The sequence below is a fragment of the Periplaneta americana genome, chromosome 15 (assembly GCF_040183065.1).
Source record: "Periplaneta americana isolate PAMFEO1 chromosome 15, P.americana_PAMFEO1_priV1, whole genome shotgun sequence".
Lineage (NCBI taxonomy): Eukaryota > Metazoa > Arthropoda > Insecta > Blattodea > Blattidae > Periplaneta > Periplaneta americana.
The window spans coordinates 67,670,516-67,689,279 of record NC_091131.1 but is presented as its reverse complement, the minus strand read 5'-3'; the positions used below and the strand labels follow the sequence as shown (position 1 = coordinate 67,689,279).

The following is an 18,764-nucleotide window of genomic DNA, read 5'->3' as shown; positions in this document are numbered from 1 at the left end:
AAGAAGAAGATCCACTCAAGAGGCGAACATATTGCAACTGAATCACACAGTGTTTGCGTACTGATCAATACTTTCTTCAGCGTGTTATGTTCAGCGACAACTACTTATTCTTTCTGGATAGACACATACACAAAATGCACGATACTGGTCCAAAGAAAACTCAAGATGGATGCATGAAGCTAACAACCCTGGTGTTCCAAAAGTTATGGTGTGGTATGGAATACTAGGTGATATGATTGTGGGACCATATTTGATGGAAATGTAAACCAACACACATATGAGGAATTATTGGACAGCACTGCATTGGAGTTCCTGTATGATCTGCCACTGAACAAACGGATAAGTATGTGGTTTCAACAAAATGGGGCCACAACACATTATGCTCTAACAGTTCGCCAGAAACTAAATGAGGTGTTCGGTGTGCACAGAGCTGGATGACGTGGACCTCAGTCATGGCCTCCATGGTCACCAGACCTCACACCCTTCGATTTCTTTCTATGGGAATTTGTGAAACAGTACATTTTCAGACAGTCTCTATATCTATATATGACTTGAAACAAAGGATCACCCATGTTATCCAGCATATCCCACCTGCAGCACTTTTAAGTATGATAGAAGAATGTGAAGATCGAGTGAGGCATTGTCTTCAAGTAAATGAAGCACATTTTGAACATTTGCGGTAATGAACATACTGTATACAATTATATTTCCAATTAGAGTAATGTTTCCCATTTGTCAACTGACTTCTGTGTCACATAGTATCTTGGGACATACAGTTTAGACAATAAGGTTGACGAATTTTGTAATATTTGGGAAGGAGAAAAATGTGTCTGAGCAGTCAAATTTGAGTACATCACCATTTCATGTTATATTTAACAAATGGTTTAAGATGCATTTTTATATACAATAAGAATGCTGAAAATGGCTTTCTTTTATATTTATAGTATGTTAAGAAAGCTAAAACAACACAATAGTATATAGTGCAAAATTAAGATAACTTATGTTACATAATACGAATGAAATTATTTTACAATGTTTTTAATTACATACATTTTTTCCTCCAATTTCATGCTACTTTTCTCTGGATAACACAAAGGTGGAGCAAAGTGGAATGTCCATACATTGTAATCTTAATCCAACATCCATTAAGATCAGGCAGAGAGAATAAAAACTGACCTGAACACCCAGATTTGCTGCTGGCAGAGGTGGTAGTGGAAGGGGCAGGTTTGTATGATACACACATGAGGCACCTTCCAGAATATTAGGCACTGGTTCACGACACAAAAAGTCTGCCCTCCGACAACCACATGGGCGGAAGAGCACTTGATGAGAATCCTGCAATCACAACAACACAATAAAATTGTAAATGGAACATAACATGAGGGACTCAGAGCACGAATAGTATAACTTCATTTCCACTTTACTGACATATCTTGTAGAAACAATACCCATAATTTTCAATGTTACAAGGAAATACATATACAAATTATTACAGTGCTCAGATGTCGGCACGGGTAAAGTGTACTTATCTCTAAGATGAGTTTGAGGTAGTATATGGCAGTTAAAAATATAATTTAACAATAGCAATGCTGCACTTACCTCTAGAATGTGCTTGAGGCAATGCTTGGCAACAGGCAATGTGCGCTCCCCGCACTTGACACCACCTTCTGTGAATATGCACTTGGCAGTGGGAGCAGGTCGTATGTGAACACCCTCAGTGGCATGTGCACGCCGCTCCAGTGCCTTTTTGTGTAGCACTGCTTCCACACCACTGCGTTTATGATAGTGATTTAATGAACGCAATTTCTCATACAGCCGCTGTTCACGAAGAGACTCACGACTCTGGTTGTGGATGCTGGACAGGGTCTCTTTTTCCCGCTTCAGGGCATGCAGATAGCGTCGCCTCCGCTCCTTGAGCACATGTTGCAGACGGCGAAACTGCTCGATGTACAGTGACTGCAACCGGATCAGCTTGTCTCGTGTTACAAGTGTCACTTCCTCTGCAGTGTATACACCAGCATGCCTGCATGAGCCAATATGACTTCAATTTAAAGGGCTTAATTTTACAAAATGTCAAGAGTAGTAAAACGAGTAACATACACTTGGTTTTAATAGTGCCAAGAATAAAAATTTAGATTTTCGGACATTTTATTCTTAGGTTCTCTTATAAATTCCTTAAAGAATGTACTTGTATATTAATCATATAGTATCATTATAAAAAGTTTCATTATTCTTAAAAAATAAACACATCACACATACCTCAAAATTTATAAGTCTGCTACTTCAAAACGGCCTGATGGCCTTAACACATCAGAATAAACAAATTTATTATTATTATTATTATTATTATTATTATTAACACTCAATTGATATGATGAAACAATATATAGTAAAGCCTCGTTTTAAAGTTCCCATTTGCAAGGAATGGTTTCAAAAGTCCTAGCAGAATTGCCATAAAACAATATCACTGATTCCCATTTTTAAGAAATATGCTTCATACAAAATCACGCTTCTAAGTGATACATGTGAATGGAATTGCGAAATTTCGAGCCTGTTCCAGATGCAAATCAAGCTTTCAGGTATAACTTCCTGTGACTTAACTTTACAGGGAGTTATACCTGAATACTTGAATTGCATAATGCACGTCACTGTTCGTTAACAGAAAACCACAATTTAAGTCGCACAGAGTTAGTGTGCACTCAATGTTGGTTGCTTGACAGTTGTCAGCCCACTTTGAGGTCTGTGGATATAGAGGGAAAAATTGGATCGGTGTCTGGTAGAGTTCCCAGGTAGCTCAGTTGGTAGAGCATTGGTACGTTTAACCAAAGGTCCTGGGTTCGATACCTGGCCCCGGAACAATTTTTCCCTCGAAATTATCCTGTTCCAGATGTTTGTGATCAATCTATGTATATCTATGTTTGAGTTTCTAAATGCTATAGCATTAAATTGACGCGAGTTCCAATTAAAATACTGCTTTTCTCCTTCCTCTTCTCTCTTTCTCTCTCTTTTTTTTTTTCTTGCATGTTCAGATTATCTGGATTTTCGGATTAGCAGGGTTAGGACTAGTGGGTTTCTACTGTAATTATAATGTAGTTAAATGGTCTAAAACTGTTCAAATTTCTACTCTTAAGCAATTTCTTTTTCATATTAAGTGGAAACAAGCATTTAAGGAAATAAAAACTGCCCCCAGAGATTAGTTAAAAGGGGGTTTCACCCTATATTGACACAGAAAAATTGGTGGGAGAGAAATAGAAAAGAAAGGGGAAGGGGTAGAGAGGGAGGGAAAGCGAAAGAAGAGAGTGAGAGAGAGGTACAGAGAAGTGGAGAGTGTGTCATAGAGTGAAAGAGGAAGAGGAAGGAAGACACACACACACACACACACACATATACAGTAGTTTATTACTACAACCTTCCCTTATTAAAGGGTTGGCAGAAGGACAAAGTGATATAAACAATTAAATTTAGTCAATGTAAAATGTTTCTTTACAAACTACAGACAGACTTACAGTTTTTAAATTATACACGTCACAATGTTCAATCTTAAATAAAACATATTAATTGTTAAACCCATCAAGTAAAACTCATTCAAAGCAGAATCGCAAGGGGCCCAATTTATTTTGCTAACTGTACTAGTTTCCACATTATACAAAATTACATAAGTTTTAAGAAATTTGATTAAGAACATATTGTATAACATTATTACACAAACCCAAGCAACTGGAACTATGCACCTGACAGCTTTTCGTAATGTTGGTAGCAAGAGATGCTACAATGCCACAATTATCACTACATAACAGCTGATGAGTTCTTCACACCAATTAGGACATCTATTTAATGCTAGACTTTTATGGAAAGTATTCTCACTCTGTAAATTATCATTCTCTGAATAACATCTTGTTTCTGCGACATTTCATAGTAGCACAACAAATTATTTATAACATTAACACACAAATTATGTACGTGGTAGTGACACTATGTAACACAGCATATAGCAAATAACAACACAGTAGTGTTCTGTGAAGCAGTAGCTGATAGAAAATGCTACGTTATGATTGGTTCAAGCAACATTCAATTTTTTCATGGGAAGAGTTGTTAATGTAAATCAAAATGAAATGCATAGTTATGACAACTTGGGAACAGATACATGTTTATGAACGGAGCTCAGCCACAGTCTATTTATACGGTATATATGTACATATCACATATATTACATATGATACATATATTACATCTACATCATCATCATCATCATCATCATCATCAGCAGCAGCAGCAGCAGCATGTACTGTATTGTCACTATCACAGTACAATATTTTTTTACAGGGTTAAGTATAACAAAATCGATTTCAAGATTACATGGAAAAATCATACAAAGTAGAATCAAAAATAAAATTAAAGATTTAAAAGATCAGAATGGTTTTCGGACAGAATGGTCCTGCGCAGTTAATTCATTCATCTTCAGACAACATAAAGAAAAAAGATTAGCAAGATACCTTCCAACTCAAAAAACATACAATAGTATTCCTCTGATAAAATTATGACCAGTTATGAAAGAAAATGGAGTGACATTTATATCCAAGCTGTAAGGACTATGCACAGACCCAGAAACAAAATTTGGGCTACCTGAATTTTTGCAAGTTTTCATCGTCAGTAAGCAATGAGGTTGCGCAATATGTTATAACTGGAACTTGGAGAATTCAGGTGGCCCAAATTTTGTTTCTGGATCTGTACATTAGGGTATATTGAAGAAGGCCGAAATTTTTTTTTTCCAAAATAAAAAATTTAAGGGTTTGCAAGTTGCATAATGGTGCTAATGTTTTGCACAAAAATTTCTGACCTCCTAAAAGTACTTTTCACCGAGCCACAGAGGGGTTGTTTTTGATTATCTTACTTTTTTCCTAACATAAGCATGTTTGCAGGTCTTCACTTCATGCAGACTGCTATGATTTGTTATTACTGACAGATAAAATAAAAGGAGTATTATTTTTAAGTTCCAAGAGATGCCAGGAATGCAAAATAAAAGGTACAAATATGTTACAGGTTGCATCAACCCAGAACTCACCATGGGGAGATGGCTACTAATGAATTCCATACACCCACCTACAGCTTACTCTTTGTTTATTCTGTTTTTATTTTCATTTTGCTTTCTGGAAAAAAATAATCTGCCTTCTTCTCAAAGAATTGGAGTTGCTTTCTTGTATTCAGTGTGGACCTGATAAAAGTATCTCTCTTTTTCATCACAAACTGTAGCCCAAGCATCGCCGACTGTCTTTGCCAGTCTCTTGGCCAATTGTTTGCAGCATGGGAAACAATTTTTTTTTTTCCAACATATTCCTGATCATACACTAGACTCTCCAAATCTTCAGTCTTCAGTTAAATAATGAAGATTCTGATATAATAAATTTCATAAGAAAAGAACGACAAAATATGAGTTCTTACTGCTCATTTGGTCCTAAAATTTATTAAACATTATTATATACTCATATTGCTCCATACATTTTGTCAATGATCAATAGCAGACGATGAGGAATATATAAATTATATGCTCAAGCTAGACGAACAATATATGGAAATGGGGATTAAGAATTATTATAGCAAAAATGAATGCTTGGGTGTTAGGAATGAAACAATGGATATAATTCTTGGTGATGGTATTGTTAAAGGGGTAAATTCATACAATTATCTTGGTCCCTGGAGTTGTATGTGTAACTACTGAGTATTTAATAAAAATGGTATCAGTGATTTAGAGATTAAGAAAGCAACAGCTCGAGGAAAACAGGAAGATAGTTAGAGGAAGTGCAAAGAAAGCTTGCCCATTTGACTGATGCGCAGAGAACGATATTCGGTCCTCGTACCGCCATGCTCGTTACAGGGCTGCTATGAATCACCTAATGCTGATTACAGGGCGCATTCGAAAGCGCGGTCTTGAACTGTTCTTATCCTGGAGTGTTGGTGTGCAGAGCGGGTAGAAGCTAGCGTTTCCGTTAAATATTCTGCATTTTATCCCTGATATCAGGAGTTTTATGTAGTTCAAAGTGTGCTTGTTACATAACAGAGTTCTGTATAACATTCTATGTACTTAACAATGTCCCCCGTTTCGCTCTAAATTAGAAAGTGCTGATAAAACGTTACACAGTCAAACTAGGGAATTATTTATAACGTTTATAAATTCAGGAAAAACGAAACAGGCTCCGCTCGTAACATAAGCATTAAAATAAACCGACCATAGTACCCTAGTTATCGGAACATATGAATAAAATCACACAGTATTAGTTATTAGTGTTTTATTACAACGTCAAATATCAATAATTATTACATATTTCCTGTAACATCTTTGTCATTTCATTCAGTGATTTTACATGTAAAAAATTCGTGCTTCTGTATTTTCTACAATGTTATGTTATTAGTTATTTAGCAACAAGGTTTAGATTATGTTACATGCGCTCACTCGAAACATCAAGCCAGCAGACGACTGAGAACTGTCGACAGTTTGCCAATCGAGTCGAAGCGAGGTCGAGTGCACCCGAATGTTTCCGAAAGTTCGCGCAGCTTTCTGTGGCAAGCTCTTCTTGCATTTACTCTACATTCAGTAATCTATACTAATAATAAATCTGTAGCTGAAATTTTTCTGGTAATTTTCGATTTTCCAAAAATAATTGGTCCTAACATATATAATTAACCACCCTGAAATCGAAAATCGCTTTTTTGAAATTTTTGTCTGTCTGTCTGTCTGTATGTTTGTTACCTTTTCACGCGATAATGGCTGAACGGATTTCGATGAAAATTGGAATATAAATTAAGTTTGTTGTAACTTAGATTTTAGGCTATATGGCATTCAAAATACATTATTTAAAAGGGGGGTTATAAGGGGGCCTGAATTAAATAAATCGAAATATCTCGCTTATTATTGATTTTTGTGAAAAATGTTATATAACAAAAGTTTCTTTAAAAATCATTTGCGATAAGTTTTATTCCTTAAAAAATTTTGATAGGACTGATATTTAATGAGATAAATGAATTTTAAAATTAAAATAACTGCCATCTAAGGCCGTGTAATGAATTAAAAAACAAATGACTTCGTCTATAAGGGGCCTTGGACAGCAACAATCGAAAGCTATGAAAGATAGCCTACAGAGAATGTTTGTGTTTGTATGAAGTAATATCAGAAGCTAAATTAACCGATTTGTATAATTAATTATTATTTCACCATTGGAAAGTGTAGTTTCTCTAGATGGACATAATGCTATAATGTTATTACAGTAACTTCTGATATAATATAATATGTAATATTATATAATATAATTTAAGTTATTTGAAGGGTTCACAACTATAGTGGGCCAAGCACCATTTACTGAATACGTAGAAAACAAGGGTTAAAATTAAGTTATTACCATAATTCAATGGAAACCTATAACAAGCAAAATAAAATATACACATTAAATCTAAATGATGTCAATCTTCATTAAACTATGGTTGCATGTAATAAAAATTAAGAAACAGGTTAAAGGAATTGTCATTGCACCAAATGAGTGTCTCTGGACCAAAATGATCGCATTTTAATTATTTGGATGCAATTTAAATTAAGTAACATATTAAACGATTTATCCTTCTATCAAACACGAATGTTCCCTGGATCAAATGTCCTATTTTAATTATGTGATTACTTTATATTTATTTCTAACGGGTGCAGCGGAGCGCATGGGTACAGCTAGTTTTGAATAAGACAATAAAAAAAGAAACTAAAATAAGAATTTATAAAACAATATTATGAAGCAGAAGTCTGGGAATCTACTAAACAAAATGAACGAAAATGAAGAAACATAGAAATGGGTTTTTGGTGATGCTATGGAGTAACATTAGAAGACAATAATAGTACATTATGCAATGAGCCTATAATGATAGTAATTAAGACGCAAGTATGGATATTTATGAAACGAGCGCAAGCGAGTTTCATAATATTCATACGAGCATCTTAATTACCATTATAGGCAAGTTTCATACGACTTTTTATGCTCGACCATATTTCTAACTTGAAATTATTCAGATGCATACATTTTATTTGTATCTGACAAGATCGGAAGTGACCTTGTTCTAGGTCGTGAATTGTGAGATGTGCGCAGATGCGAAAGTATTGATTTTTTCCGAGGAACAATAAGGTCATTGACCTTGATGTAATCCCGTTAAACTTGATATAACCTTGATTATTGAACTCGACATTGAAAAACGAGATGACAAATTGAATTTATTTGAATATTATTTACAATTAACGCTAATTATTATAGTAACAGAACATAATCTTCTGCGACAGTATTGGATTTCCAGCCTCCGTGACTTTTCGCTAATTCTCTTTCGATTGCATATCCGAGAATAATCGATACTTGCGGTTTTATAACGGTACAAAGCTGACTTGTCATTGGCTGAACACCTGCAAGCTGAGTTGTCATTGGCTGAACACCTGTACTTTAATGAGTAGGTGCACTTTAATGATATGCATTAAAGGACTGCTTCCAGGTGTATAATTACTACATTTCGGCATGGTCGAGCATAAAAAGAATAAAACAATTAGAGAACAAAGGGATATACAGTGAAACCTCGATCCATCGTTTTTTTGGGGAACAGGGAATAAAAACGATAAATACGGGAAAGCGATAATACCGGGAAACCATAAAAATGACTGTACCGGTATTTAGGCATATAACAGACGCAACAGAGTTACGTATCCCACGGTTCTCTAGATAATTTAACTGGGAAAACTCACATAATCGATGCATTTAATTTTTAACAATAATCTTCATAAATAATATAAAAACATAATGAACGTGTCTCGTAATATTTTATTCTTGTTTGTAAACTTGCGATTAAAAATGTATTATTTGCCTAAATAGGGTATAAAATGAACAACCGAATGGTTAGTGATTACACTGAATGCACCTTTATTACAACATTATGTACACTATTTCTTGCAGAAAAATCTGCAATTAGTTATTGTGCATATTTTATGTCTGAATTCTATAGTGAATTTCTGATAACAACGATAATGAAGTAAACAGAAAGGTGGAGTTTTCCCATCTCCCACACCTTAGTACCAATTCATTCATGTGTGATGAGGATGATGTACACACTAGAAATTAGTTCGCTAGTCCTTACAAGATGTTAGTCATTACCGTTGCTTACGAGATTATACAAGCTGGCGCATAGCACGATCGAGAGTAGGTCTCTGAGAGTCATGACAATTTCTGCCGCTAGGTTCGCTTCGCTGTACTAAGAAATGATGAATAGTTCCATTACTAAGCATTGTGTATCGTGAAAATAGTTTGATTAATTGTGCATTATTGATTGGGTACGAAAATTATAAATATGTCAAGCATATTACAGTCTTATTTGAGATTTATTTATGACTTGTTAAATATCAGTATGGTATGCAGATTTTCAGCGTCATTTAATGGAATTTACAATTTTGTTTCCCGAAAGTCTGAATTTGTTGAATTAAAAATTTTGCTTCCAAACTACATTGTTCATCTGGTTCATTTACTTTGGCAAGTTGATTGTTTTCAATTCCGTGTTTTTCCTTCAGATTTCGTTCCCTCTAATTTGTTATAATTGCTGAAAGTTAACTACCAGTTTCTGCTACTTTCAGACATCATTATTATTATTATTATTATTATTATTATTACTATTATCATCATCATCATCAAAATCAAATTAATATAGTTCTTAGCTTGTCTTGCCTTAAGGCAATCAGCAGCGTTATTCGAGGAAAAGAGTATGATTTACCATCATCATTTATAGTGGCGAAATATTCCACGACAATGGTTAATTATTACTGCTGAATATTGACACATATACGATTTGCATTATTTAAGATACAACATACGCAGCAATGCAATTTTAATGTTGAGCATGCCGAGTTTAGTGTAACGTACTCCCCTCATCCTCCAAGTCAAATCAAATATTATTACGACATTACGAGTAATAAATAAATAAATAAATAAATAAATAATGAAATAAATAAATAAATAAATAATTAAATAAATAATTAAATAATTAAATAAATAAATAAAGAATTAAATAAATAAATAAATAAATAAGTAAATAAATAAATAAATAATAATTACTACAATTATTCGTTGTGATAAAGTACAATTATCACTGCATGGTGTTCAGAATTTTTTACTTTATGTTTTCATTAAATTGATATGTTGTCATGAGTGACGACAGAAAACAGCTAAGGGGAGCGAGATTCAGACATTACTAAAAATGAAATGGGGATCGGGGAGAGCAGATGTGCATGTGCCTATGGGTGGCAAATTCTAAAATATATTGTCCCTGAGATTCCTGAGATATTTGTTTATGTTATGGGAAATGGTCAAATTCGAAAACCATTTCTAATCACATGTATTGCAGTCTAACTTCCTAATTAATTTAATTCTAACTCCTAATTTAAAAACTGCTTACACGCACTAAAATATCATAGCATTTGCTATTACTGCCCACTACTGGATTAATCTTGCACAGGATAGGGACCGATGGTGGCGGGCTTATGTGAGGGCGGCAATGAACCTGCGGGTTCCTTAAAAGTCATTTGTAAGTAACAGTTAATCAGCAGGCCTATTAGATATTTATTTCACCGCTGCAAGTTGCGCAAGAAAAATCGCACATTTGTACTAATCATGTATTGTGACTGCTGTTTGCTTTAGTAAAAATCATAACACTTCAACGTCAATATATTTTTAAAAAAGAAAGGGATAAGTTAGGCCTACTTACAAATGATTAAATTATGAAGTCAGGGAAATGGAAGATAATACAGTACCTTAATTCATTGGAATAATAATAATAATAATAATAATAATAATAATAATAATAATAATAATAAATGAATACGTGAAAAGGGTAGACTACAGTGTTCATGTAAAATATATTGCTGCTTTCATTATTTCCGAAAAGGTACGGTGTATGAATTGAACAACAGAAAGGTAGTACCTTAGTTTATAATATGTAATCTCTTTTAATATCAAGAATGACAGCCTTTTATTGTAATATAATTGAGACGTAGAAGTTTGGAAATTACGTCTATTGTCCATAAAATATTGTACGAAGCATTTAATAAACAATTGTGAGTCCTTTAAATGCCCCAAATGTCAATGTCATTTAAGTGTTCTGCTATGAATATTTAGTCTAGAACAGCGCTCCGAGCGGCGGAATTGGCATTACGAGGGAACCACTTCAGAGTTAAGACGCGTATTTCAAGCGCTATGGGCCAGCTTGTATAATCTCGTAAGGAACGGTCATTACTGATAATTTAAACAGATATGAAGTATGAGAAAATCATAAACCTAGATTCGTGATATGTTCAGAATGCAGATATGTGTTACCACAAATCAATTCCCAAGTAGGCGGGCTTCCATTAACCCATATTGTTGCATTACATGCAACTAGAACCTGCGTCACAAATTAGGCCTATAACATACACATGAAAATAATGCCGGAACTTTCTACCTCTTTAGTAACTCTATAAAGATAATTCTCCGGTACGCTTCTAAGCATATAAACATGTGCTGAACATAAACAATGTACAGAAACACTTGCCACTGTGGAGATCTGCGTCTGTGTTGTAGCACGCTGACTAGAAACAATTCGCAGCAGTAAGACGAAAAATCTCGTTAGGTAAGACGACTGCGTAATATATTCCATAATAAAACTCTATCAAGTGTTTATATACCTCCACATCGTTTTTGTGTAGAAAAGTATGATTAAACAATAAGTTACTATAAAACTGCATTTCTTTTCAAAATCTAATAAGTCTTCATACCACAGAATTTCCGCATTAGCAGACTATACCAAATGAATTCGCGCGCTGCACTATGACGAATCACGTCACGTATCATGGCGGCGTAATACATTTTAAGTTTCTCCGCGAAGTTTGACACAGTCTCCTGATCGCAATCTTCTGTATCCTTTTGCTTCAAAGATAATAATGGAGAGCAAAAAGTTCGCCCTTTCAAAGTAAAAGAAAACTATCCATGCGGGAAAATATGGCGTCGGGACCGTGATTTCGCAACGATCGATGCGATAAAACGATAGTTCGAGGAACGATGGGACCGGGAAAAAAATATCGTTATTTATATGGGCCTATTTCCGGGACCAAAAAATGCGGATGAAAAAGGCGATAACGGGAACGATGCATCGAGGCTCCACTGTATACACTTCAATTACTGATCCAACAGAATAATAATAATAATAATAATAAATATATAAAATGTTCGGGATGGGGACTAAGAAGTAAACATTGTGATGGGGGCAGATAAAAATGTTAAATTTTTTCTTCCACCATGTTAATAATGTCAAAAGAAGTGCTTATACAAATTTTGACCATTCGACCGAAATTACGAGGCCGTCCAGAAAGTGTATTTCCCTGGTTCTGTTTACAGAAAAAAGCATAATTGAAACAGATACTGCAATTGTTGCGCTATTTGTCAACATATTCCCCACTGGAATTGAGACATTTGTCATACATTGGATCAATTTTGTATCCTTATGTCGTAGAAGTCAGTTGCCTGGGATCGGAACCAGCATTTGACAGCCGTCTGCACCTCTCTGTCGATCCCATGAAATGACAAATGTCTCAATTATGGTGGGGAATACGTTTAAAAATAGCTCAACAATTACTGTGTCTGTTCCAATAAAGTTTTCCATTGAAATTGTGTTTTCTTTCTGTTAACGACCCCTGGCGAACTTTTTTATCTGCCCCCATCAAAATGTTTGCTTCTAAGTGTATAATTTAGGCCAATATCTTTTTCCACGAAATGAAAATTTTTATTCCTGCCCACTCCTCTCTCTCTCTCTCTCTCTCTGATCTTTAATTGTTACGACATTAACACAATGATACTCAGAATTTACAAAGATCTACCATTAGACAACAGAAGTGTGTGAGTGTGTGTGTGTGTGTGTGCATGTTTGTGTACATGCAATTTGAACACTTAACTACCATTTCAATCAATACAATAAAGAGGTAGATACTGAACCTTTTTGTTTGTTTCCTAGCAGTATGAAGCTACTTATCAGAACTATGACTCAATGACTGACATTAATTCTCTGGCCAGACAGTAAAAATAGCGTACAGTACATCAGTTCCTCCTCTCCATGGCTGCCGTTTTCCACAAGTTGGTTGCATGTCATACTTTTTGTGATATAATATAAATATATAAATCTTCTCACCATTCGTGAGCTGCCGCAAGGGATAAAGAGTACTTAACCATAAAAATTTTTACAAGTTCATTGAACCATTGATTTTGTTTTAACAATGAAACTCCTACAAGTATTGTATAATAATTTGCTACAATCTGTATGCTGAATTCCATGTAAGTAGAATCTTAACTTCTAAGTCTTTATTAAGTCCAATCTACACACACCAATCCGTTCTCATTTCCCATAGCATTCTAAGTACCTAATCTGAATGTTAAATTTCTCATACTTGCTGTAGGCTTATACCATCATGGCTGCCATTTTTCACAAGTTGGTTGCATTTTCAAAACACGCCTCCTTGCATTATGTAAATAACGACTGATGAAGTCCCGAAATATTTCTTTCTACTTTCACATTGAGTAAATTCTGCAATATACAAAATAAATAACAATACAATGCCTATTCCATTTACCAGGACTAGAGAATTAGTTTGCACTGCACAAATTTGCCTTTTTTTTTTACATTTTGTTTTGAACAAGCTTTATCACACATGCACACAAATACATCACACACATGTAACTGTTGTCTAATGGAACATCTTTGGATTTATTCCATTAATCTTTTGGCATGCCAGTAAAACTCCGATATATATAAATTACTACGAATAGAAAAAAATTGGAAAATGATTGTAGAACAGGTAAAAATCGAATTTATACTGACTTGAAGGGGTCTTCCATCTGACTGTCCACACTCTCGGCATCTGATGACACATTCTCTGCTGTGTCACCTCGTACAGTTGGTTCCACATCACTGTCTGATTCACTGGCATAATCCAGAATTCGGCTTGCTGAACTGTTGACTCGCAATGCTTCCATGTCCACTGCAATTGTCAAAACAAACACAATCATTCCAATGATAACAATGACTTACAAGCAAAAATCCATTTACTTACTTATAAGCATAACATCTAAAACATCTCATTTTCTACCATATTTATTGTTGGTTTAAAAGAACAATTAGTTTGATAACATGTAGCAATTTCTCATAAATCTCTCATATTAAAATATATATACCTCTTGCACGTACTTAAACATAATTTGCAATCAGATCTGCATTCATGTATGTGGATGGAGGAACACCTCATATGTAAAATGTATTACATGTGTCTGATACAAGTTATGTTAATATTTTAAACTCTTCTATGTCAATCAATATATGATCAACTTTTGCGTTTAAATGACTTAAGATAAAACTGATAAAAAGAATAATAAAATCCGTGAAGTTCTGCTTATAAAAAATACAACACACATAAACACTAGTATTAAGGTGTAGTGCCCAATATTCGTCCCTTTGCCTAAATTCGTTCCCCACAGTATTTAGCCCATAATGTGTCGCACCCTAGTGATGGTCAGTAAAGACTATCCCTCTTTATGCAGTAGCAAGCGTGCTTTCAGTTGGAGCGAGTGTTATTGTCTGTTTAGTTGTTATTTAAGTTTTAAATATCTGGAAGGTGGAAAACTATTCTTCTTATATATTCTCAGCAGTGTTTCACAACCTAAGGTACGTATTTTCATAACATTTTTTGCTCCTATATATAGAGCAAAGTGTCTAGTGTAAGAATATATATTAAATGAACCGGATATTGCAGCGTGCTTAGAACGAGATGCCGCCATACTTCTGTGGTGCACATGCCTAAATTTCGTCCCCCAGGACGTGTCTAAATTTCGTCCCCGGGACGGATTTTGGAATGCTATTTCCATATCATGTAATTTCAGTAAGGCTGTTGTCATTTATATTTCTAGTTGCCTTCAGATGGGAAAACGGAAACTATGGAGCAAGGAGGAAATGATGGAAGCCGTAAAACATGTTAGGGAGATAAAGATGGGCTACAAATTGGTATCTAATCGACATCAACCTACCCAAGTGACAGAACATCAGGATACTGAACCTGAAACTTCAAATTCCGTGATCAGTCCAGAAGATATTTGGAAAGTTCCAGTGACAGAGCCATCGTTTTCCAATAGGCATGGTTCAGCACTTATAGTAACCAGTACAACCCATAAGAACACAGCAGCAGAAAAGAAAAGAAAAGTTAACGAGTCTGAAAACCAAAAGCGAAAGCAGACGAGAAGAAATCTTAATGTCGACTTCTGTACCACTGTCGCTTCACAACCTGCAGCCTCAGTTTCAACCAAATAAAGTGCACCGAAACAAACAAAAAATAACATTGTCTGCGAGTCTTTTAGTGACAGTGGGAGTGATGATGAAGATGTAGCATTCCCGTTATGTGGGAAATATTTTCCTAACATAAGGACAGAAAGGGATCAAACGCACGCAATGCTGCCATTGGTCTCACGAAATGTGCTCATCTTGTGAACACAACAATTTATTTGTGACGTGTCTGAATGGGTGAAACATAAAATTGAAAGGTTTTAGTTCTATTTGACGTAATTAACTATTTAATGTTAGGTTAAAAAGTTAAACTGTAATTTTGTTTTGGAAGTGCTAAGAACCTTAAGAAAATATCACATGAAGGAGTTTTTGTTTTACAGTATTTTAAATAATTTTCTGAATGCTGTCTTACATACTTTCCATAATTATTAGTTATTAATAAACATTCTTGGCGTTCTATGTTTTTATTTCATTGTACTATTGAAATAATTGTCCTTCAATATGTTAAAAAGTATAGGAGACGAAATTTAGACTGCTTCATTGAAATGTAAAAAATTGCATAATTTCATTCTTCATGTTTTATATTCAATTTTATTCCAAATTTATGAATTTCGAATTCTGTGTCTTGTAGTTAAATGTTGAAAGTTCTTAACTAGATTAGATTCAAGTCTTCAACTTTAATGGTATATGAATGGTGAGACAAAACTAAATGGGGGACGATAAATGGGCACCCTACCTTATCTCAAAATAGTCATGAGTCTTGAGAGGACATCAAATTCCATTATGATCGTAATACTTCCTTTAAACAATATACTCTATGGAGAAAACAAGTTCATACTTGATGAAAAAATTTTGCTTAGAAGAAACCAAAGAACTCTTATTTACTTGATGCCCCTGCTACAATGGGTAGAGATGACTAGCTTGTAGGCAAACATTCCATCGCATATGCTCTTTCGTACATATAATCTGTCTCCAAGTTTCGCAATGTATGTCCATTTAGCCAAGGTTTAGCACTTTCTGATTGTCTTTTGGTGGGAAGATTATGAGCTATGTTTTGTGCACTATAAAGTAGTTTATGTCACTGTAGTTCCCATTACAACATCCCTCCCTAAGCCTGAACAGGGTTAAGAAGTTGTGTTCCTCCACTATACAACCACAGTTTGTGGTGCACGAACTCTTGCATTGGTAGAATTATATTGCGAACTACTGTTTCCCGAATTTCTACAAATGTATGAAGGTACACAGCAACTGAATTCTATTCAAAGGATCAGGATTAGGCTCAAGAAGTGATATCTGTTAAGGATGATCAGTTCCTATGACTAAAATTTGTGACCACCATCACCGCCACCACTACATCTACCACCATGGCAGAGGAAGAGTGTGTAGAATTGAGGAGAGGTATTCCTCCTGCCCATTTTGCTCCAGAATCACTTATCTGTGATTGTGTAGATAGAAATAAGCTTGACAGAAGAACGAAGCTGGTTTTGTAGAGAATGGAACCCTTGCAGCACATAAATACGAGAGAATCCTTCAGGAACATGTTGTGTCTTTTGTTCCATTTATTGGTGATGGTTTTGTGCTATTCAATGGCAACACAAGCCCACATGCAACCTGATGTAACAGTGCTCTGATGAGGTGGAGATTCACGTCATGACACAGCTTACTCGAGGATGAATTTTAATACCATCGTGCATCATTTACACTAACTGGGAAGAAGAGACCACCAGCATTGACCAGATACCCTATAGGTTCTCCAAGAACAAGAGAACTGATTCCTCAAGAGGAGATTGCAACATTTATCAGAAGCATGCCTGGGAAGTTAGAAGGCGTGAATAATGCAAAAGGCAGGAACAAATATTAAACATTGATAGGTTCACTAAAAAAAGAGAAGTGTGTGTTACTTGTGCTAGTCTTGCACTATTCGATCAAACTGTTATATAAAAAGTACCTTTTTCATAAAGGATTTCTAAAACCTTTAACACTTAATATTAAACCATAAAATAACGCGTATTTATGAAATTCACACAAATGTAAAATAAATCTCAAATCTTAAAAAAAAAATTGAATGTAGAATTTTTTTGTGCTGGTACATGTAGACTATACTGTTTTACGTAGCATTATTTCATTTTAAAAATCAAGAGACTCATTATCATTGATTTCAAGTTATTTTGCTATTATGCACTTTTCACACCTTGATGCTTCCAAGTAAAAGTGTCTTTATCCTCCCGTGTCCTGAGACATGTCTTGTTTTATTTTTGAAGTTCAATATAATTTCTACACTTCAAAAAAAGTCATTGAAATGAGAAAAAATGATGAAAAAATTCTGCAGGTTACAGTTAGGGCATACATACAGGTATATTATACTACACTTTGGATACCTATTATCGGAGAAAAATTCGTTGTCACCGGGAATCGAACCCAGGACCTCTCAGCTCTGCGCGCTGAGCACTCTTTCCCTCTGAGCTGTACCGGGACCTGATTCACGGAGCTGGCCAAACTCTCCTCCTTTTTGTATCATCAATGACCTTACTACCTGCATTTAAGACATACAAGCCATGTATGCAGGAGCACTTATTTAAATGACTTTCTGGCCATTTTCGACAACAGTTTATGAGTTACTGTTAACATTGATATATACTTATATGTCAATGACTATAAGACAAGTAGTCATACTGTAGATACCTATTATTGGAGACTTCGGATCTCTGCACGTACATCTTATATCATAATCATGTATGAAGTATACAGGACTCAGGAGGATATGACAAGTAGATATTATGAGGTTTCATCAAACCACTTGTAAATACTGAATATATGCATAAAAACTGTCACAAAAGCTTAGAAGAAAAAGCTGAACCGCTTGCTTACAAAAGACATCCCTAAGTTTCAGTGTTGCTGAATGTTGGGATGAACTCATGTTCAGTGAGTTTTTAACTCAGTCAAACTGGCGTTATAGTGTTTGGACTTCAGATCTTAACAAAATGTCAGGACTTTTCCGACCTTTGCTTAGTGGTGAATCTACCACTGACACACATCTCAACTACGTCCTTTGTCTCCAGAAAGAGAAGCTGACAGTGAACCTGAACATGGTCCTTCTTGGGAGAAAACACTGAGTAAGAAGAAAAAAGATTGAAGTAAATAGTGATCGGTAGCAGTGAAAAATTATGGAAACAAAGTGTCGGGATTGTCTAAAATGTGAAGATATTTTTACATGAGTTGGTGTATGGTGCCTGTGTTTTGTCCACAAGAAATATAAATCAATTAATAAAGATAGCAACGGGATTGGACTTACTACCATCAAAAAAAATTTCTGGAATTGAAGATTAATAGCTACCGGTTATCGTACAGCAACAAAGAAAAAAAAAGTTTCAGTTCAACAAGGTCGATGATTTCACTCTTGATTTAATTCA

At 34.9% G+C, this 18,764-nt stretch overlaps 1 protein-coding gene and 1 long non-coding RNA gene across 5 annotated transcripts in view; both read right to left on the bottom strand.

Annotated features, from left to right (window-relative positions):
* The window catches only part of dgt1 (dim gamma-tubulin 1), a 58,078-nt gene that overhangs the window by 6,201 nt on the left and 33,113 nt on the right, over window positions 1–18,764 (bottom strand). For all 4 annotated transcript variants that reach the window (XM_069847598.1, XM_069847600.1, XM_069847601.1 and 1 more), the window contains 3 exons: window positions 13,903–14,062; window positions 1,600–2,023; window positions 1,177–1,335 (listed from right to left, as the gene is read on the bottom strand). In XM_069847598.1, coding sequence (XP_069703699.1) covers window positions 1,177–1,335; window positions 1,600–2,023; window positions 13,903–14,062 — 743 coding nt within the window. The remainder of the gene's footprint in view (window positions 1–1,176; window positions 1,336–1,599; window positions 2,024–13,902; window positions 14,063–18,764) is intronic.
* On the bottom strand, window positions 3,592–9,950 carry LOC138715089 (uncharacterized). The gene is made up of 2 exons (XR_011336156.1): window positions 8,456–9,950; window positions 3,592–8,425 (listed from the first exon to the last, which is right to left on the bottom strand). It is a non-coding gene; the product is annotated as an uncharacterized lncRNA (long non-coding RNA).